The sequence below is a fragment of the Calonectris borealis genome, chromosome 2, assembly GCF_964195595.1.
Source record: "Calonectris borealis chromosome 2, bCalBor7.hap1.2, whole genome shotgun sequence".
Classification (NCBI taxonomy): Eukaryota; Metazoa; Chordata; class Aves; order Procellariiformes; family Procellariidae; genus Calonectris; species Calonectris borealis.
Window position 1 is genome coordinate 166,726,885 of NC_134313.1, and position 23,269 is coordinate 166,750,153.

Sequence of the window (23,269 nt, forward strand, 5' to 3'; positions counted from 1 at the left end):
TTTACCTGGGTAGACAAAGCTAGCACTAATATGTCGGCCTATATGGGATGTTGGTTTAGGGAGGACCTGTGTTAAAGTAATGGACTTACTAGTGTTGAGAATGAACCCATTTCTGAGAATGGCAGCATGTGCTGACAGACACATGGGACAGCATCTGTGGGATGTAATGTGCTGAATCCTCTGTTAAGCTGCAGTAATTCCCAGTACTACCAATGTGACCTGTGGTATTGTGGTATCTGTAACGCTAGTCTTGTGTCCTGCATAGCCTGCTCCGTTCATGCATAGATGTTCCAGACAAATGATGGCTTTTCTCTGTCTCCTCAGCAAACTACTTGAGTAAATAATATGATATGAGGCACCTGCGAGAGAACTGAGTGACAAGGGAAGGAGAGTTATGCGGGATGAAGTTTTCTAGACAAGAAGAGGGCATACCATTTACTTCTCAGGACAACTTGTGCAGCTGTCTCTGCCATATAGTTAACCCGTAGGAACAAGTCTTGGTCATGCAATGGGGTCAGGTGGGCTAGATGGCAGGGAATAAGCGAGGAGAAGGAAATACATTGCTACCCCATCCCACAGTCTTTCAAAACATCTATAAATCTATTTTCCATAAAGTTTAAACTTAATGTGGTATTTGTTGGTATTGTGATTTTTTTCCAACATGAATCATTTGAAAGATTCAAACTTCCTTTGTTTTCTTTCTCTTCCCCAGTGAGATAGTTGCCTGGTGCAGAGGGCTATACATAAAACTGAAATCTTTGTTTAGCGATATAAGTGGGAACTTGAGGGGAGGCATAGTGCTCAGAGGAGTTAGGCTTATTTTCACCCTTCGGAAAAATCATATTTGATTTCTCTCTGGAAGTTAAGGTAGACTGTGGCTCAACAGGGATCAGGAGATCTTTCATTTGTTTGCATAATCATAGAACAGATTTTTAAAAAATCTTTCCTTTGACGTTATAGATGCTAGGAATTTTCAGGAAAAAAAGGTGGGAAACACAATACCAGTTAGTAACACTGATTTTCATTGGCTTACAAAAAATTAGAGCACAGAGAGCACTAGAAAGTCATGGATGGAAAGAGAGGGATGAAAGAATGGCTTAAGCCTGAATGGAAGCACATGGCTTGCAAAAGTTTTCACCAGCATCAAACAGTGCAAATTGTTTTTCTCATGTTGTGTGCCATTATTCCCCTCAGGGTGGCCCATGTGGAGTACTGGCTGCAGTTCAAGCTTGTGTCCTACAACAGCTTATCTTTGCAGACAATAACAGGAATAAAGACACTCGGTAAGTCAGCAATTGACATTAGAAATATGTTCCATACAGAAGTAAAAAATTTTTTTCTCTGCTGCAGCCACTCAGGAGCCTTTTGAGTTTGAACTTATGGAACTTCTCTTTGTCTCTGAGAGAGAAAGAAAGTAGCGTATGATTTGCTTGTATTTACTTCCCTTTCAATCGTAGGAATTTAGAGGTTGGCATTTTATTTGTAGAATTACTTGCTTGTGATTAACCCAAGAACCTCTAAAAAAATTCAACAGCTTGAATTGAGGCCAATGAAAATTATTTAACCTTGAGATCCCATGGAGATATGGTTTCAAGGAAAATGTAGTCAAGGTTTGAAAGACCATGAAATTCATGCAGTTTTTGAGACTAAGAATCTCAGGAAGGGTGAAAAATTAAAGTTATAGCTATTTTTTTTTCTTGCTGCTGTGTTTGGTCTTTCACAGTTAAACTCCTTAATAGAATTTGAATTTAAATTCAAATTCTGTGTGTGTAGTTTCTACTTACTTTAAAGGAATATTGTTAAGTATTGCCAGTGTCAAGGAAAATTGCTTGGACTGCTATAATATTAACGTACTTGTCATTTTGTTAGAGGAACAGGGCTTATTCAATGAAATGCTGGAAAATAATGTCTAAAAAAATTACTTTATTACCAGACTTCTTGTATTCGCCTTTTGTTTTCAATAAGAAATTAAGTCCATTACAAAAGAAAAATTTCACAAAGATTTCCTGTGCTTTATAGGTACAGTTTGTTGCATAGGGATAACAGTATTTTACTGGTTTATGCTGCCACCACTTTGTGTTATTTGTGGGTGATACATTGACCCCAATTTAGTCAGAAGAAAAGCTTTCACGCTGAGATTTTTCTTGAACTTCATTACCTTACAATGTAAAAATGTTCATCATGTATAAAAATTTGGCCTTAAATATACACTTTTCTGCTTGGAACTGTTAAGGAAAGTGACAGGGTCTCTGTTGATTTTCCTTAGTTTTGTCTGACTGGCACTTAATGTGAATTCATTGTTTGGGCTGTTTTCATCAATAATGGAAAGAAACAGGCACCTGTAGAACACCATTATTTGTCTGAAGCAACCAGGATGGGAGGTGACAGTTAATCAAAGGATTACCAGGCCCTAGGGGGTCCACACAGGTGCCCAGGTCCAGGAGTACTAATGGGTAGGCAGTCCTGTTACGAGACACCTAGTAAGCCACTAGAAATGTTGAAAACCAGGCTTAGCAACTAAATACAATACTGAAAGTTTTACCATTACTACTACTATTGCTGTTGCTAGTCATTATTGGCACTGACCGCTTGCGGACCCCAAGCCAAGGGCCAAATAAACAAGATGCTATGAATTCATCACTTGAAAATTGCCTGTTTCTTGAAGTCACTTAAAGGCAATTAGCATGGACTGATAAAGAGGTAGGGTCAGTGGTATAATACATGTGCAGAGTGTAATGTCAAGTTAATTCTACAATGTTATGCAGTTTATTTTTTTTCTTCTTCTGTTCAGTTCTTTCAGTACATCACATCTGTCTGTAATTCATATCAGAGCCTGTAATTCATATCAGAGCACACTTTTTAAAAGTGCAAAAATTAGCTAGCAAAAATTTATTATTCTAATTCAGATTATAATAACAGTAGACTTTTCAAGGCAGAATGAAGCTCTTGTCCACATAAAAGAAAAAACTTGGAAACTTCCATTCAAGAGAATCAGTACATATTTAGATTTTATGACCAGGAATTCACAGAATCCACAGAATTCACCAAAGAATTATTTCTGGTTGTGAAAACCAAGAATTTGTTTCAGCTTGGAGGACAGCCTTTGATCATCTGCTCCTTGGTCCCTTTGAGTCTCAGTTCATCCTTAGTAAAAATAGAGATGTTAACCTTTTCCTCTTTCAACATGGTTCAGTGATCGTAAATGTCATAAAATTATGTGGCACCCAGATAAGTGGATTGAGGCTAGATTGTTTAAACTATAAGTGTTCTAACACATGCCAACTATAATCTATCCTGTTTACTTGGCAATATTTGGCTTTCCTATTTTTCCCCTCCTATTATCCACATGATTTAAAAAGATTTTGGTTTTACATATTTTGTATATGAAAAATGCTGCTGAAGTATGCAGAAAATCTCCAAGGAATTTCAGGTTAGCAGGTGAGCTCCTTGTCTTTACGCACAGAAATGCTAAAAGCTTCCAGGCTCCTAAAAATGAATAGCAAGATGGACTGTTTTATTCATGAGATAAACATATTTTTCTTATGATGTGTTTGCCATGGGCAGAAACTCTTAGTCAGGCAGAAAGAAAGCGAAGTCTCAGAGCTTGAAATGAGAGGATTAATTCTCTTTTCTAATTCTAACCTGAATTTTCAAATTATTAGCCACTTCACAGTAAGTGTTTGACTTCAGGCTTTTTCGATGTTCAAGAAATAATTATGTCTCCTTCTTACTCTGCTGCCTCTCTCAATCACATAAATTAGTTGCTATGCTTCCCATAAATTTCTGAGTGTCTATATTAGAACACAGGCAGAGATAAGAGAAAGTTGTGATTATATTTTTTTTTACTTGAAAACTCTTACCAATTATTTCCCATATCTCACATCCTTCAGAGAGGGAAACATTCCCTAAATGAACATTATATCCAGGCAGACATTGAACTTGAAAGTCTGTTTAATTTTTTGATGTTTGGTGTTTCTTGTTTAGTCTTTTGAATTATTAGATCTTTTACTCAAATGCTGGGAAGAGGTTCTGACGTCATCTCCCATGCTAGTAACACTCTAAGACTGATAATATCTGAATTTCAAAGACTGCCATTCTTGAAGCCACTGGAGAAAATTCTAATTCTGTGCTTCCCAGGGGCACGGATCTGTTGTCCACTTCTTCAGGCTCATGGATGTTGGGTTTTATTCTTAAATCTGCCAGTTTTCCATTATGTGACTTTTGGTCTCCTGGTCTTTTCTTTCTCCGTTAACATTTTGGAAGTTAGAATAACAGAAAGTATTAGAAAACTTCACAAAACACAGTTTGTAGGAAATGTGTTGACAGCATTGTTTACATGTTTGGGATCAATAGACTACTCTAAATATTCTGTAGTTTTTCACATCATTGTGTAAGTTCCAAGCCAAGCATCTAAGTGAAAATATTTCAAAGAAAGTGGAGCTCCACAGACCAATACTGGGTCAGTTACCATAATGTTTTAGGTCACCGCGTTGGGGCATACCTTATTAAAAAAATGCAAGCATAGTGTTTATTGAGATGATACTTTAGATAAAGTTTAGTAGTAGGTAAGAACATTATGGTGTAGATTTGTTGACAAGAGTTAAGAAATAAAAACTTAAGAAAGAAATTAAGTATGAAGGCCTTTATAAACTAAAAATCATATTTAATATATAAAACAATCCTGTTACAGAATATTAAAACAATTTTATTACAGATTTAAAGATGAATTAGCTTCTCTTGTCCATTATTTGCCAATACAGTATTGTTCCCTAAAGTACATTTCCCTGTTTTTTTGTCCAACCAATTATAAATATGTATTCTGAAAGAGCATCCACTATTTCTTATAGAAGATTAGTTTTCAGTGTATGATTATAGATCTGTGTATAATCAGTTCCTCTTGTTGATCACACCCTATTTAATCTTCTCTTGATGTTGGTCCATTGCTCTTAATAATAGTTTTGTTTTAATTGTTCCTTATAAATCAGACACCATCTTTAGTATTAATCTCCTAGAAGTAGAAATTGTGCATTTCATAGCTTAGATTCACCTGTATTACAAGGGTATTGTCATATAACATATAGACATAGGCTAGCAAGCTTACAGTTGCTTAGCTTACGTACCCTTAACAGCAGTCTAACCAACATTATGAGCAACATAAGCTCAACTAGATCCCCCAAATGCAACACACTGCTGTTAACACTTGACCTAGGTGAATTAACTTCCCTCAAATTTCTGTTTTGCTTCTGACTTTTAGAAGAGACCTACCTATTGTGCCAGAGCTACCCAGTTTGTTTTAGTAGCAATCTAAAGAGGAAGTTGTTCTAGATACAGCTCTATTCACTGGATCTGATTATCTTCAGTAGGATCTAAGGTACCTTCTTAAATGCCTAAAATGAGATTTAAGGTGGTTCACCTCAAATAATGGTTCCAGAAAGCCCATATTCCAGTGGTGACTTCAGTTGTATCTCCCTCTTTAGAACTCTTTAGGTGCTGAACAGCAGCACCACATCTTCCTGTTACCTGTTCAGTCCAGTTCTGAGAAGTCTTCAGTGCACAGTGAGTGCTCTCATGGCATTTCATTCAGATGCTTAATCCTCAGAGAAAGGTCGGATTCAACTGTACCTTTATACCTGGCATGTCTTCTCAATAATGATACTAGCTCCCTGTTCCACTCACAGTTGGCCATCCAAGTTGTCTCTTTCTTGACTATAGAAGGAACTGAGATACCTAAATGATAATTTTCTAAGGCAACTTGCCAGAGCCTCATTATTAGTTATTACAACACCTAAATAGTCTCAAAAAAACCGCTTTTGTTCTTTTAGCTACAAACCTGCTATGAATCTGTGTATATTGTAATTGGGGCAGTTTGCCCTCTAATAACTAAGCTTCCCAACACATTTTCGTACTTGTCTGTTTCTTGCATTTCCCGGACTGCAGTTGTCTTCAGCCTTCAGAAGTTCACAGGACCAAATGCCTCACCATGGCTATTGCAGACATATTGTGGCGTGCAGGAGGCAATGAAAAAGCAATTGTGGCACTGTAAGTAGGAGAAGCAGTTTTAGTTATTGTACAATGCTCCTATACTTGTGTCTGCTATATATGTACATAGTTTACAGAATGAAAGTTTTGTAAGATGTATTTAAGCAGTCTAAAATGGCTTTTGGAGAAATGCAAAATGTCATTTCTGCTGTCCCAGTAGCTGGGACAGAATAGTCAAATTCTTTGAAATTGCTGTGACAGATCCTGTGGATTTAATTGAGGCTAGGATTCCTCCAAAATCTTTACCAAGAGTTATTTTTCTAGATGCAGCATTTTATTCCAACAATTTTATATTGGAGGATATTCTATTATGGCTGGGATTAATTTCCTCTTGCTGTAGCTGCCTACTAGTTACTTAGTTCATGCTATGCAATTAGGCTGCTTGTACAGAAGACAACTAACTTTTAGATTGCTAACTTTGGCTGTACTGGATCCTACACAATATTTTTAAGTGAGTCAGGTTTTGTGAGAATAGGTCATTTCTTTTATCAGATAACTAAGATAGCTGAAAAATAACAGAGAAGCTTTTGGGCACAGAAGTCCTTCTTCAAACCTGAAATAGAAGCAGCAAATTCAAAGACATTTCAAATGATATTTTGTATATTTCCCATCTATAAAATGCTTCCTCTGTGATGATATTGTACATATGTTCTTCTGCTTGTTTTAATGTCATTGCTTTAATATTCTTTTCCAATAAAAACTGTCATTAACATCTTAAACCTTTATTTATCCTCTTTCTGTATAGAGAAACTTGTAATTCATATTGAATAGACTGAGAGAGCACAGCACAGCTAAACTATACGGTTCATTGATAAAAGTTTGTTTAATATGTAATGTGACCTTATTATGCAAAATGTCCTTTTTTAAAAAAGTTGTTAAAAATAATAATACAAAATCTTTGGCTCATCATTCAGTTCATATAACATGTTGGTTTCTCTTTAATGCCATTTTATTCCTTTTAACATGAGTTTTGGTTTTGTCTGAATATCTTCTTCAGGCCATCAGGAAGACAGCAGTTCACTCCCATAGGAAAATACAAGGCAGATGGAATCTTAGAAACTGTAAGGCTCTGTGTAATTCACAGTAACATTCTCCATATATCCTCTTTCTAGCTTTTCCTATTTTAGTACAGTGAATCTGATTTCCATTGCTCTCTTAGTGTTTTAAAGTCTTTTATGTCAAATTAGTTAGTTGTGATCCAAAAACCAATAGCAAATAACAAAATCTTGTAGTCTGTCTGGCTGTGAGTCGTCCCAGTGTTTGTGGGGAATTGGGCGCTCTGAAGTTCTTTTTGTTCCGTTCACCTTTCAAGCTTATAAACTAAGCCTACTTTTATTGACATGCATTAAAAGTGAACATGGATCCTTTCAAGTTGACCAGCATGGCTGTGAGCATCAAAAGGCAGTATTTTCTTCTTGTCTTACACAGAATTCTTTGCCTTTTTTTTCCTCCAGAAGCTCCAAAAGGCAAAATACTTTCCAGTTATGCCTTTATTTCCATCTGAAGCTCTCAAATGGCTTTGCAAACAGTGATGCCATAAGCCAGGCTCTAGTGGTTTAAGGAAATATTACTGACCTCCTAAATGGAGGAATGGATGTGTCAACAACTTTTTAGAACCAGACAGTTTTGGAACAACTGGAAGTGAAAACCTGTATAAATAGGGTGAATGTAGCAGAAAACCTTGGCTATAATATGCTCTTCCAAAAAACAAGAGAGATTATTTAATTAATATGTTAACGTAATTCTGAGCTGCTGGCTATTTTAGAGTGCAACTAACGCCATTATGCTGCCTCTAAGTACTGCTTATCAAAGGTCATGTGGACATAGCCACAGTGAGAATGTGATGGAAAGGAATATAATCCAGACTGCTTGATCTTTTCTCACATAGTATCTGCAAGACCATCGTTTTTGTCAAAATCTGGAGCTGGAAAAATAGACAAAGAATGTTGAAGTAAGGGCCTGGATCTGTGTACTCTCCTGAACTTCATGTGAAATAGGAGTATTCATGGGAGTATTCTCTGAGTATGATAAGAAGTGCTCTGATACATGCCTGCTATAGATAGCTCACCACATAGGTACAAACTCCTGAGATACTTGCCCGTTCTATGTCTTTTAAAGCTGCAGTATTCCTGTATTTCTTCTAGGAATTGTTTTTCATTGCATAAACAATGCTTAAAATTGAATCAAACTGTCTAATGAACTTAAAAACAAGAAGCAATATTTAAAAATTCAGAATATACGAAGTGCTGAGATACGATATTATACCAAGTAACAACAGTAAGAGGAAGGTCTCAGTAGATCTTTATTCCATTTTGTGAGTTCAAATCTTTCCAGTCAGATTTAAAGTTTTGGCTACTTTAGTTCAGCTTTCAGGTTATAAAAATGAGTTGTTATTGTTTCAGTTACTTTTTTTTTCTTCTTACATTTCTTCCCAGCTAATACTACATAGTGCTACAAAATATGAAGATCTGATTGTATTTCTTCAGCAGAATATTCACCAGGTACTGTGTATAAAGATATTAAACCTGTTATAGTTCAGCTGCCAGTCTTTCTGTGTTTATGAGTTTCATATGATGTCTTTTGAACGTTGTTTCAAACACTATATGAACATGTCTTGCATTTTAACAAACAGAACAACAAATTCAGTTTTAGAATACAACAATTTTTTCTGGTTTCAGTTCGACTTGCATTTCTTTAAGATTGGGCAGAAAATGTACACAACAAACAAAATAAAAACAGTCCTTTTCTTTTTCAGTTTGAAATTGGTCCCTGCGGGTGCATCCTTCTGACTGTGTCTGTCATCTTATCAAGATCTATCAATCTGTGAGTGTCTTTGTATCCCTGTTTCATAAACTGCAAAGCTAACAAGATGTGCAAAGTGAGGAAACAACCATCATGTACTTAACTCTCTGGCCTTTTTAATCTATCTTGGTGTTTGATAAATATAGGGAAGTTATGCAGATTACTCACCTAATCTTGGCTTTTTTTGTTGTATACACACACACTTGTATATGTATATATGCTATTAAAGTGGCAGTGATCAGTCCACCATATCTGATATAAATGACTTCATCTAAACATTAGGCATCATGTCTAAGGTAGTTGCCTATACTCCCTGTCTTGACAGTTGAAAACAAGGCTCGTTTAGAAGGTTATTTATTTGACATACCTTGGATATTTGTCTTAGGTAGGGATAAATAACTTGCTTGTGATGCCCCAATCTCTCTGTCAATTATAATGTTAAGGAAAGGCAGCAGAAAAAATGGATTATGCAGCTGATTTTTAGATGGTTATAAGTAAGGTATGGCAAATCTGGTCTCAGTTTATTGGTGTAATTAATATGCTGAGCTCTATCTAAGGGGTAGTCATTATAGCCTCTTTTAAAAACTCATTGAGGCTCGCCCAAGCACGGTTGCAGTTAATTGTGCTTTTATAGAGATTGAACGTATTTCTGTGGTACTGATTTCTTTGAATATCAGAGTGGGTCAGAATATAAAAGCTTTCTTCATTTTGTCAAATTCCACTTTTGTAAAAATTTCCTAGAGTTATCTGCAAGTGAAAAGAACTGTTCCCTGACAACTTGCAATAACAACTGACATGAAGAGAGCAGCTGCACTTGAAAGCAGCACGGGTTTGATTTGTGTAAGCTTTTATTTCATATATCTTTGCATTGTCTTGAAAATAAATAGAAACTTAGTCCAAATTTGTGATATGCATTCAGTTGCTCACCTACTGAGATTCCTACAAGCGTTTACAGATTGGGTTTTTTTGTTTTGTTGTCATTTCTTCCTTTCTTTTGATTACAGTAACACTACAGACCATTGTCTTAGCTCCACTTTTGCACTCTAACAAAAATGACGTGATAATTTTATAGCCTATGTCATTTATTCTCATTTTTCTGAGCTAGTTACAGCAGAGAGGTCCAGATTAGTAAAGGTATTTGAGCAAGTAATGATATATTTGGCATTTGGTAGGATCACCAAAAGCAAGCAATGATCCTAATTGCTATTGATTGCATTGCTTTACTTGCTATAAAATGGTAAACACTCTTTAATAATATAAGTAAGGAGCTTATTTTTCCATCACCTCTCAATTCTTAACAGATGGATTATGACAAGGCCAATCAATCATCTGTGTTTGTATTTGGGGGAGCTAAGTGTCTAAAGTGAACATGAAAATTCCTTATGGTGCCTATTTGCATTTTTAGGTATCTAAATATTTTTACAGTTCTGGTCCACAATGTCAGAATTGTTTATAAAATATAGCTGTATTTTGAGGAAGATTCATGACTTTCTCACAGAATTTCCTTTTAAAGTACCATTACTCTTCTAGCTTGGTACTGTGTAATACATTGCATTGGTACCTATCTTTTGTTTATAAGAAACAGGAATTTTTCTCTGTCACTAGATACAGTGGAATGTGTTTTCAGACCTTTGCATAAATTTTTTTAAAGTGCAAACTAAATTTCATTTATGTAATTTTCAGTAATAGATTTGAATGGCTGTGTCATAGTACTTCTCTTAGGATATTACAAATATCAAGACAAATAACTCACTGCTCATATCATCAAGAAATATGTACCATTTAGTGAGTGTAACAAGCATTGTAAGTAATTATTTACATAACTGGCATAGTTCTGGATGAATAGTTGAAGACAAATAAGAGTTGTTTTAGGTAATGGAATTTTCATCCAGGAATAGATCTCCCTGGGATTTTTTTTTGTCCCAGTTTTTTAACAGAAAATCAGTGGGTTTTATTAAAAAAAAAAGAAAACTCTGTGGAAGTTTGAATTGTCCTGATTTTTGTGTGCATATTCTATTGAAAAAGCTAGATAGATTATTTAATTTTAGTTGAAAAGTTGACATATTTTAGTTTCTCAAATCATGTTGAAATGCTTCTGTTTGGGTCAGTTCTTCACCATGTGCCCACAATGCTCACTCTCTGGGGTCCCTTGGTAAATCTCTCTTCTACAAATAATTGACATTTCTTGCCAGCAAGTTGAAGACTAGGGATGGAGTAGTCTTGAACCATGGTTATCATAAAACAATGTGTAAGATGCAGAGATATGTCCAATGAAACCAAACCAGAGCATTTACGTTTGGTTCAACAAAGAGAAGACTGGCATTTTGATTAACGAATATTGAAATGTTTTTTTCAATCAAAAATATTCTTCCCAATGTTTTCTGTTCCTTGAATAATTCCAGTGTTTACTGAAGCTTTCACTTCAGGATATAATTAGAAGAAAATAATAATACCTTATTTTATATGGTGGGGGAACCTTAAGTACAAATTAAAAGGCAGAGCACTGAATGTGGACTAAATGGTGAGATTGATTAACTGAAGGATAAGTACCACTGTACCAAGACCTGTGCAGTTCAACCCATCCAGAACTGATCTGGGAGTGCAGGATAATGAGACCACAAAGCTTACAGGCTTCCTCCGAGCAGTCACATCTGTGGACAGATGCTTCCCATGTCCGTACAGATGGAAGATGGCATGCAGTTGTGACCATGTGACCATAACTCGGTTGCGGTTCAGAATGATCAAGACCTGTTCGCACCTTCTTAAATCTGTGACTAAGTTCTAGCAGTTCAGAAGGATCTCATAGTGCCGACAATGGAGTAATCTCATCTAAGTTTTGCCTTCTGGAAATTATGCCAAGTCTCAGTCCTCCCAGCTCCCTCTGTAATTAGTGAAAAGAGAGAAGCTTCTCTAAGAGAGAGTCATCCAATCTGAAAATAAGTGTCAGGAAAGGTGAAGAGAATTGCTGTGGGCAGAGCCTATCTTTTGTCTTTGATTTTGGAGGGAGAACTACTAACTAAGACTCGATTTCTTAGATGTTTGCTATTTTGAGGGTAATGATCTATCTTACTTATCTTTATTTACTTTCTATGAAAATATTTGCACCTAGGCTTCCTTTATGCTCAAAAAAGAGAAAAAGATCATGATTCATTTGACTTATTTTGAATGTCCACCTTAGAATGAGATAAATCATCTCCTGAAATGCTTACTTATCTCCCCTATATGAAAAGAAAATCTAAATGACCTACTCATGTAGATGCTTTACACTGTAAACATCAAGTGGTGAAATGAATTCTGTCTTATAGTGACTGGTCAATAAAATGGGAGATGAAATTCAGTGTTAATAATGCAAAGCATTATACATGATGAAAAAACAGTCTCAACTATACTTACCTAGTGATGGGCTTTAAATAAGCTATTATAAAAAAGGAGAGAAGTTCTGGCACCACTGCTAGTAATTTAATTATCTGAAGATATCAGTTCAATTTTCTGTGATAGACAAAAAAGAAATAATGTGTTGGAAGTTATGGTGATAAGAAATGAGAACAGAATAAAAACACTGTAATGTCTTTGTATAAATACATGATCTTCTCATGTCTTTATCTTGCATGTAGTCTTGTCTCCGTAGGTCAGTAAAGACACATCAGAACTAGAACACGCTGGAAGACAAAAACAAAGTTTCCCTTTAGTGTGGCCTAGCTTCTGCATGAAGACAGATGAAATCTTTCCTTTTCAGCATTGAAGAGGAATAACTTGGATGTGATAAAAATTTAGACATGCGTTATAAGGTTGATTAAGAAGTGATTATACATTATTTCTCAGAGTCCAAAAACTTGGGGGTTGTCATGCAAATGCTCAGGCTTCGATTTTAAAACAAACCACAGTACTTTTTTTCCACAGCATAATTAACTTTCAGTATTGGGAGATGAGGCCAAAAGTATGAAGAGGTTCAAATAAATTTAGACAAATTACTGGAATGTACATGTTTCAGTACCTTTAAACCCACCTGTCTAGATGTAATCTCCATGTGCCCTGTTTTTGTGTTCTGCCTTGATGTTTGCTACTGCTGCTGCTGACTGGATGCTGGGATAGGCTGACTTTTGGTCTGGCTCCATAACTTTTACATTGTTACTGATTTTTCTTGTAAATGGAAATTCCAGATTTCATGTAGGTCTATCGGGCAGTTGTTCGAAATCACTGACCATCTAAGTATTTTTATTTAATGGGAACGCATGCCAGGAAATGCAGGGTTTTGCACTGCTTTGTAGATTTTGGTAATGAGTTTATCATACTCCATGCACTAATGATCATCACTGGTAGAACTGATAACAAATGGCCAAAGACAAGTGAGAATTCCTGAGGAAGTTGCTGAGAACGTGTTGTTGCTTCTGGTACAGGAAGGAATGCTAGTCGCTAACAATTGTAATCTCTTTTTTTTTTTACAACCGGTGAAAAATTAAAAAATAGTGGGCGTATTGTACTAGCTCAGGGGACTAATTTTCCTGAATGTGCAAAATGTGTACTAAAATCTTCATGTTGTTAAGAGCTACAAGACATTTTCCATGCACCTGGGAGAGACTGAGCTTAAAGGTGGGCTGCAAGCCCCCATGTGGGCCTCACCGTTGCATCTGAGAATGGCACATTGCATGTAGGAAAGTTATGAATACTCAGGAGTGGTTTACACTGACCCAGGAATGGCAGCTTCAGTAAACTCCACAGTCTTGCTGAAGATACAACATATACTGGAACTGCATCACAAGCTTTCTCTACTAGATGCTGTCTCATCACCTCTAACACTTGGCACCTTCCTCACTGTGCTTACTCACGCAAAACCATTGCTATATTGGGATGTGGCTGATTCTGATCCATTCATTGAAAAGCCTTCTTTAAATTTCAGCTTCTAACCAACCAGTCACACTGTCTGTTTTCATTGCCATATTTTTCTTAATCTGTGCAATAACTTTATTGTATAAAACCATACTAGAACCTGTTGTAGCAAAGAACATATTGAATGAGAAGATTCCTTAGGTCAAATTCCTTTGTGGAAAAGCAGTGTATTGCCGTTTTCAAGCTACCTGGAGAAAATAAATAGAGCCTCATCTGAATTCATTGTGTTACTCACAAATTTGCTGTCCAATAGAATCAAAACACCAGGGTTTGCAGTCTCTTTTGTCGACTTAGGGATACTTTATCACTTACTGATAGCAAATCACAAATGTAATTCTGCAGTCAGCATTGGTCATTTGAGTATCTTTTCAATTTTTTCTCTGAAGTGTTTGTGTGAGAATAAAGAAAACAATGGCTTTATCTGTGGGAAAAAAAGGAGAGTGATTTTGCAAGTCAAGAGGAGGCTGTGTACTTCATTAAGGTTGGCCACTTATAAACATAGGAAAATGCACGTCAACACCTTTTTCCTTATTGTGATGCCACAACTCTAATAACTATCCTTCTGTAGTCTTTACTGCTCCAGAAATGTGTACAGCCCTGTTTCAAAATTATTTGTGCTGTTTCCATTTCTGAGTTTGGGAGTTTTGGTTGTTTGTTTTTTTTTTTCTTTTTTGTTATTTTCAAAAGCCAATGCCTTTTTATTAAATGGAATAAATCACATTTTGATTCCTTATCAGTCTAGGACTTCTCACACCAGATAAGTCTGCCCTTAGTTATTAGTAATTTATCTAGTTCTCTGAAATCTTCTATCAATTAACAATTTTTTACTAAGGGGAATCATATAATTAAAACTATGTTGTTCTCTGCCCTTGAGCACTTATTCTTCATTCCTGTGGTACCATTTAACTGAACTAGGGAAGTTAAATTTCTTTCATCTTTCATTCTAATCCATCCTTGAAATAAACACACACAAGCATCAAATCATGTTAATAGCTGTCCAATATACCTATTCCATCTCAAAGAATATCCTTCCTGTAATAAATGAAGCTGAGCTGCACTTGGCATGTTATAGGGGAGAGAAGTTTTGACTTGTTTGAACCTCATGTGAAAGGAAAGCCTGATCACACAGGCTAAAGGATCAGTGGCTACAATCCCTCTCTGGCTATGCAGAGCATCTATCTTCAGCATTTACAGAACTAGTATAACTTGAATGAATAACTTGCTCACCTGAGGAATCTGATTTTTAAGTGCTCCGAGGATGTTGGACGAACTGTGCATTGTTATCATTATTATGCCCCGTACTATGCTCAAATATATCTGTTTGTCAACTTGGTTTTACTTCTGTAATTATTTGTCTGGTTGCAAGCCATATTCCAAGAATCTTCCTGCTTTGGTCCACTGGCAAACTGTTTTTATCAATTTTTTAAAAAATATAACAGTTCTGTCTTTACTTATCTCCACAGGACAGCATATCACTGTGAGACATACCGTTATATATGTACATTACGTATTTATAGTACAGTAATACCTATGGGCTGTAATAAAGATCAGAAGCTCTCCTTGCCAAAGAGTCAGAAAGAGTAAAGCCACATCCAGAGTCACCTCAGCATGCCACGTACTACTCCCCAATATCTCTGACCATATATGCACTAACTTACAGGGCAAACAGATGTGTTCATCCTTGTTTCACACAGGAGAAAGTTATCTCAGATTTGGTGCAGGGTAAGAGCACGTATATATGCCATTACTATGGGTCACACTCTACCTGGCCTCAAGATCAATTGTTTGCCCATAGCCACACAATTCCTGCTCTGCAGAGTTTTTGTAGAACAGAAGGGACATGTGACAAATGGGAAGCAGAAGCCTGTGGGAATTTATTTATCAGAGAGCTTCCAGATATGCATAATTTGTAGGGCATGTGCTAGAAGCATGTGAGCACATTGGTTTACTGTGGCCAGAACGAGGTGCCACAAATCGGAGAAGAAACTGTAAATTGGCTACTGAACTTTGGCATCTCTAGCCATGATGTTACCTGCCTTTCAGACATGATTTGATGGTCCATTTTCATCTGGATTATTTCATATTGCTGCAGGGACAGAGTAAGCACTTTTAATTAACCATACACTTCATTACGATAAATAATCTTAAATAATCTCAAATAACCATATTAAAATTATAAAATATTAGTGCAATTAAAACATATTGAAAGCCAAGCTCTGGGAAGACTACCTTTACTCAATAAGACAAGTTTTTATTGAGATGTGTAACAGAAAGTAGTCATCATTGTAGTAATCCCTATCAAGCCATTTTTTCTGTATCTTTTTCTGTATCTTTCTGTATCCTTTTCTGTATCATTTACTGTGAAATAACCCTGATTCTGACACGTTACTTGACTTTTAAACTCTTTCAGTCACGTAGGAAATTGAAAAAGAAAGTGATGCTCTGTTGGCGCATGAATTGCGGGTGGAACAATGGGTCCTCCACCCTCAGTCCACTTTCCTTAACTGACACCTTTTCCTGTCGCAGAGCCAAACTCTAATTTATAGTTCCCCTAAAATGCACCTACTCTCCTCATGCTATTTGGCTGGTGAAGAAAGGCTTTCTGTGAAATGACCATTTGGCTTGTCCAATGGTAAAAGCAATTACAACTTCACATAAAAGATCCAATCACGTGGGGCATACTCAGTTCTTGATGGAAATATATTTTTCTATGAGCCAGTTTTCTGGGAAAACTTTTTCAGAGGTAGTTCCCCCCAACCTTGAGAATGCCTGGGAGACCAACAGCAAGGGGAAATTACGTGTGTGTGAGCAGTTTTCACTCAGTGTTTACAGTTACGTAATATAAATACGTGTCATCATGTATTTTACAGCTTAGTCTTCTGGTGTTTGAAAAAGATAGGGAAGCAGCTATTTTAAAGGGGAAACAGCTGTCAATTACGTTACAGTGCTAAAAAACAAGCAGCTTTACCTAACTGAAAAATCCATATTTGAGAGTCTCAGATCTCTCCAAGACCCATTTGTGATTTTACAACATGGAGGAAGCGTGAGATTAGATTTACCAAGAACAGTGGGAGGAGAGCAAATAGGAGAGTTTGTGTGGGATCCAGTCCTTGGTAGGGAAGAATTGAGTCCTTGTTTGTTTGGGTAAGTGAACTTCTGTGCCTCCTGCTTGATAGGTTGCATGCAATTCGTAATCTTCAGGATCTTCCTTGTCTTTGAGGCTCTGTTGTGTGAATTAGAGGCCCTTCTAGCTGGAGTGTTCACTGGGCAAGAATTGCTTGCTACATTAATAAATATATTAATAAATGTAGAATCTTAATGAAGCACAGATTGCAGCTTCAGACGCTAAAAAGCAATAAAGAAGGGAGTTTTCTTGAAAGAAGTTAATGTTTTTCCTTCAAAGAGAGACAAGAAGACAGGGATAATAAGTGAGACAGCCTTAGCAATATTCAAAGGAGGGTGTGAGACCAAGATTTGAAGCTATGAGATTTATATTCCTTCAAGAGTGGATATGCAGTGGAATATATTGATGTATAAAATGTCACCTTATAACACTTGAGAAAGAGGGGACCCAGGGGCAAAAGAATAAAACTAGAAATGATGGTACAATGGGATTTTGAAGACAAGATACAGGAAAGGAGAGTAGGGTCTGACAGAACACAAATATGTAGACATCTGTTAAATAAGATCTGAAGATAAGGAAGCTACATAGCCTGCTAGATAAGGAATGTGATCCAGGGGGAAACATCACCACAAAGGCAAGGAAGAGGAAGAGTTGAATTAGGTTTGAAGAAGTTTGCTGCACTGCAGAACAAGGAACAAAGGTTAGTGGTAAAGGAAACCAAAAAAATGAAACCAAACTCAGCAAAAAAGGGAAGAATCAAGAAGACAAAGAGGTTGTTACACTGATTCTGTTTGACATCTTGCTAGGTAAGGGACTGGTATATTGGGAAATAATGCAAAAAAAAAAAAAAAAGGGAAAAGAACTGGGATTTGCACAAATAATGGAGAGAGATGTGTGATCCTTGTCTCCCTATTAAGAAAATTCAGGAAACCTGTTACCGGCATGGGTCCACAGAACAAAGTGGACTATATGCTGGGCAATAGCAAATTTGGTGTGGATATGAAACAGAAAGATTTCTTATGACAACAACAGAAAAAATCCAGATTGTTCCCCTGACACATCCAGTTCCTTCTAGAACAGATCAGGATAAATCATAAAGCTGGGGAACATGCCTGAAGAGAAGGAAGCTTATTAGCTCATTCTCTGGAGAATTTCTGATCTCTAAAGAAAGAGTGCAAAGGAATGAAAAAAGTGTGGTGAACAACAAATAGCTGTAGCGCTAGTGGTCTGAGTCTTGGTGTTGGAAAACACAGAAATAATGTGATTCAGATGAGGTCAGACCCAGACCTTGAGTCACAGAAATTAAACAACAAGCAATTTCCTTATCATATCAATAAAAAGATACCAGGAAAAGATGTGAAGCTTCTGTGTAGAGTGGATGTGGCTGATACTAGGAATAATGTAAAGAATGCTCCAAATCTAAATTAATATTCTGCCTTACATTTCAGTAAGGAGAACAACATGGTGCAAAGTCAGGATGGATAATTGGAATCCATGCATAGAAATTGAATTAATTGTGTGGGAGGTAGAACTGAACCTGAAAAGGTGATGGCTACACAACATGAAGGAAAAAAAACAAAGTATCTTTTTGCCTACATCTCATTCCTAAGCTTATGCAAAACTTTCTGAGCTCTCTCTTGCTTTGTCAGACTTTATGAATGGACTTGGTCCTAAAAGCTTACATGCTTTGTCATAATAATACCACTTGCCCCATTAAAACATACAGTAACCTTGCATCTCTGGTGCAGTAAGTCTGGAGAAGTGGATGCTCTCCATCTCCAAATACTGAAATAACTAACATCTAAAATCACAGATACAATGATAATGATGTTTAATAACTTTTCACAACAGAGGTCACCGTATAGCTGTGTAATTGCAAACAATACTTACATTTAAGAAAGGTGGAAAAGCAGACCAAGCAACTTAGCCTTTATCTCAGCAGGTTGAAAAGCTGTAGGCAACATTCTGAAGAGAGAGTAACTAACTACAGAGGTAAATGGAAAATGGCAGGGAATGCAGTCTGATTTTAGTGAAGATAAGTTATACAAGACTGAACTAATATTCTACTTTGAAAGAGCAGTTTTTTTAAAGTGGGAAATTAAATAGATGAATTCTACCTGAACTTCAGTAAAGCATGCAATTATAGTACCAAATGGAGAATTGTTAGTTAAACTGAAAAAAAAAATAGAATAAAGTTAGTTAATGGAGAGGTAATAAGAGGCTTTTGTATTTGATATCACGCCAAATGAGAAGTCATTTTCTAATGTGAAAATAAGAGATCATTTAAGAATTGTGATAAAGGAAAGGTACTCAGAAGAGAGTTATCAGCGTGGGGAAGGTTCCGAGATAGAGTTCCTCAGTGACCAATCTGGGATTAAACTTAGTTTTTATTCCCCACAGTAATGTTGGAAAAAGGGAGTGGTGTGCTAATGAAATGTACTGATGACTCAAAAGTTGAAAGGCACTGTCGATACAGAAGAGTAATCGTGTTGTACAAAGAGAGTTGGCTCAGCTTCATGATGAGGGTAATAAAAAAAGAATTTCTTATAACTGCAGAAACTACAAGGTCATGCAAACAGAGACTACTCACTGTTGCACTGTGGGGGTTCACAAGTTGTAAATGGCAGGATGAGGAGTTCAGAAGAGTAGTGGAGCACACAGTGACTTTGAGCCAGCATTACAAAATAACATTGGATCTATTCTTAGAGTGTATCGGCATAAATAGTTTTAGGAGGTGAAGAAATACTAACAGATTGTGCAAGGCACTGATGTGTCCTCATTGAAATACCGTGTCAAATTGGGTTCATCCATTAAAACTGGGAGAAGTGTAGGGAAAGGGAAGACCAGGGAATGAGAAATCTGTCTTGTAAAAGAAAACCAAAAGTTTTTATCTTTTCTAGTCTAAAAAACAAATTTTGAGAGGGAACATAACTATTATCTAAAAATGGGAGGGTAGCAGTTGTAAGTAAACAAGAAGGACCGAGATTTATTTAATTTAAAGAACAATATTAGTACAAAATGAAAGTGTATCACTAAACTTGGCATGTGACCCAATAAACCTAGTCAAAGTGTGACTAGATTTCCGGTTCCTAAGTTATGACTGAGAAAAGTATGGAAAGCCAAGAAAGCAACTAAGAAATAGAGTCATCTGTGAAAGGGAGTAACTGGGATGGCTGGGTTTTACCTGCCAGGTTCAGAGAACATCATCTTCCTTTCTTCTGCCTCTCCACAACTCTGCTTTATCCCATATGCGATAAGGCTGTAGTCCACACCATGGCTAATATAAACACAGACTGTTGTTCTGAGAAGTATCTGAGATATGTGGATTTAATTGCCTCTCAGTTCCATAAGACCATCCGTATAGGATCAAAGGAAAGGTGCATGTAGCCTGTTAGCCTGTATCTGAGAGTGGAAAGCTGTGGCTGCTGAAGGAAACTGCGTATAAAATGGGGTGAATATAGAGCAATTATTCTGCTGGTATATTCTCCATGTTTCCGATAGTCAGTAATTCAGAGACTTCCTAAGCTGTCAGTTGTATCCGGACCATTGAGTTTATTAGCTCTTGATGAACCTATCCTCCATGAATTTTTCTAAAACCTTTTTGAACCATTTAATTCTTTTGGCCTTTGCAACATCCTGTGGCAATGAGCTCCCCAATGTAGTTATGTGCTTTGTAAAAGAGTTTTTCCTTTCGTTTGCTTGAACTGGTTGCCCAGTAAGTCTACGCAGTGTTGCCTAGGTCATGTTATAAAAAGTAGTGAGTAAATGTTCCTTAATCATCTCCTTACCATTGAGGAGTTTTTGAACTTCTGTTGCAGTCCATCAGTTGTGTCCTTTTGTAGTGAAATGGTCCTCATCTATGTAGTCTCTTCTCATAGGAAAGCTGCTTCCTATCTTGACAGTGGTTTCTTCTGACCATCTGAACTTCCTCTGGTTCTACTGTATCTAAATGCTCAAATTCTTTTACTGTTGAGTTAAAATTTATAACAAAGTTACTATTTGAAACCAAGTGTTCATGCATTGCTTTTAATTGACTTGTCCAATTGAGGAGTCTTTTTTCAAGGCTGGCTACAGTGTTGTCATTTCTATAGCAACCTTATTTCTCAGTTTGTAATCTAAAAAAAAAATACTCAACTTGTCTGCAGTCCCGTATATTTGTGAGTATGATTTATCTGTCCAGTCTCTGGTATATAGCAATTAGATGGCCGTGCCCTAGTCATGGCAGGCTCCCTTTACTTTATGTTCATCAGATGGAGAAAAGGCATTTTCCAGTAGTTCCTTCCTCTACTCTGCAAATTATCTAAGCAAGGTCACATAAATTACCTTCAGGACGTACAAGTTTCTCTCCATGTACAAAAATGTAAAGAAGCCCAGAGTGATTAACCGATGTTTATGTGTCCATCTTTAGATATAAGAAAATTAGTGATGTGAAGCCCATCCCTAAGTGATTGATTAGCTTTGTCATCTTCCCAATCTTGGTTTTTCCCTTTTCCTCAGGAAATCAAAGCATTTCAGAAATGAACTCTTTTGATTTTAGAGGCATAAAGTATATTCATTAAAAAGACTCCAAAGATGTGAAAGAATAAGTGTGATTCTACTACAAAATAGAGTAGTAACAAAAACACTGCAATATTTTTGCCAAATTTCAGCCAGTGTACTGTCATAATGTGTACCATTCAGCTGTTTGCTAAACATAAGGTCAACATGGTTAAGCAGATCCGGGCTTAGTATTTTTGCTTAATGTGTTGCGCTCAGGAAGACATATTGCATTCAATAAGAAAGATAATTTATTTTTAAAAATGAAATAGCGGGTTGAATGTGCCAATAGATTAATCACTTTTCACATCAGATCTATCCCTCTGAAATATAAGTACTTCCTATAGTATGTTAGCACCCTGTAGTAGCAGAGCTGATGAATTAAATGTGCATGATTGCCTGAGTACATGTCCATTTTAAGAACTTTGTGAATTTAGCAGGTACGTGAAAAAAGTGATTAAAGAATGAAGCCACTTCCTTGCTTTCACTGGTTTGAATCCCAAATAGCAATCTTTTTCTTTTTTTTTCCTTTTTTTTTCAGAAGGGCTCTTCCCTTCTTTTTTGAACATTCATTTGAAAGCTTTGCAGTGTGCCAGTATAGAAAAAAATATTATGGAACATTTACACAATAAGCCAGTCACCCATCCTGTCATTTTCCACATCCCCATTGTAATTATTTGAAATCCTTCTGCTTGAAGATGAGTTTTTCTCCCTCCCAACCCAAATTCTATTTTCGGAGTAGACTTGTAATTGTGTGTTTGTTAATATAGCTGTCTGTTGCCATGAACAAAGTGAGGTCACCAATTTTCTATTACAGCTTTGCCACAGAGTTAAGGACTGTAAAACAGCTAGCACTTACTTTTTGTTTGTAATGCACCATTGTAAAATACACCATTTTTTGTTTTATATTGTTTTATTTTGTTCTGCTATCAATCCAAACAATATCTAGGGTAAATAACTGACATGAACTAACTCGTATTTTGATAGTCTGGAGTTATTCCTAATGTTAAAGTTTGTATGTGACTTTTGTATTTAATATTCAATGCTCAGGTGTTCTCCATTTAAGACTTGGCAAGAATTTTCCTGGAAGCAAATTGAAAATTAATGTGCATGAAGCATTTTTAAAATGTCTTATTTACCTAACTCAGTGTTATTTGCTAAGAAAAAGTTCACCTATTACAGATGTGAACACCTATTATGTTATATGGTAGCATCCAGTGCTCAAAATATTTATATTTTGGATTTGTATTTATGCACTTTCAAAACTTTAGTAGAGTCCATACAGATCACTGTAACTTATTTTATCAATGCACCATCAGTGCTAAGGTTTACACTGCTGTTACAATTTCTTTTAACTCTGGTATTTTTGTCCATCTGTCTTAAACCCTTAGGATAGTTTTTTATAATTTGTATATCCCAGAATGGATGAATGAATTGAAAACAAGAGGCAGATTTCTAATAAGAACTGTCATGGCTACCTTGAAGTCAGCAAGTTATGTTAGTATGGCTGTGACAATTCAGAGTAGTCAAAGATTTGGCTCAAAACATCTATACATCTTCAGTACTTTACATCCTTAACAAACACATTATTTATAACTTGAAATTAACAGTTTCAACAAGGCTGAAGATTAACACAGAAGCACCAACAGGAGCATAGAGAGAAAGTGAAATTTATAATATGTAATGATATTTTTTGGAAAGGCTATTTCAGGCATTCCTGCCCTAACACCAGCAGCATTATAAAACATGAAAAAATATGTATAATTCACACCAGATGTATTTTGTTGATTTCTGTCATGACAAAATTTCTCCAGTTGCTATAAAGGAGATATTTGCTTTGAAGCCACCTTACACATCTTTTGGTTTTGCCACATAATGACG

At 36.3% G+C, this 23,269-nt stretch overlaps 1 protein-coding gene across 1 annotated transcript in view; it reads left to right on the forward strand.

The window, feature by feature from the left end:
• MINDY4 (MINDY lysine 48 deubiquitinase 4) overlaps positions 1 to 23,269 on the forward strand; it is an 82,526-nt gene that overhangs the window by 28,701 nt on the left and 30,556 nt on the right. The window contains exons 9-13 of the mRNA XM_075144285.1: positions 1,195 to 1,283; positions 5,938 to 6,039; positions 7,037 to 7,100; positions 8,475 to 8,540; positions 8,795 to 8,862. Coding sequence (XP_075000386.1) covers positions 1,195 to 1,283; positions 5,938 to 6,039; positions 7,037 to 7,100; positions 8,475 to 8,540; positions 8,795 to 8,862 — 389 coding nt within the window. The remainder of the gene's footprint in view (positions 1 to 1,194; positions 1,284 to 5,937; positions 6,040 to 7,036; positions 7,101 to 8,474; positions 8,541 to 8,794; positions 8,863 to 23,269) is intronic.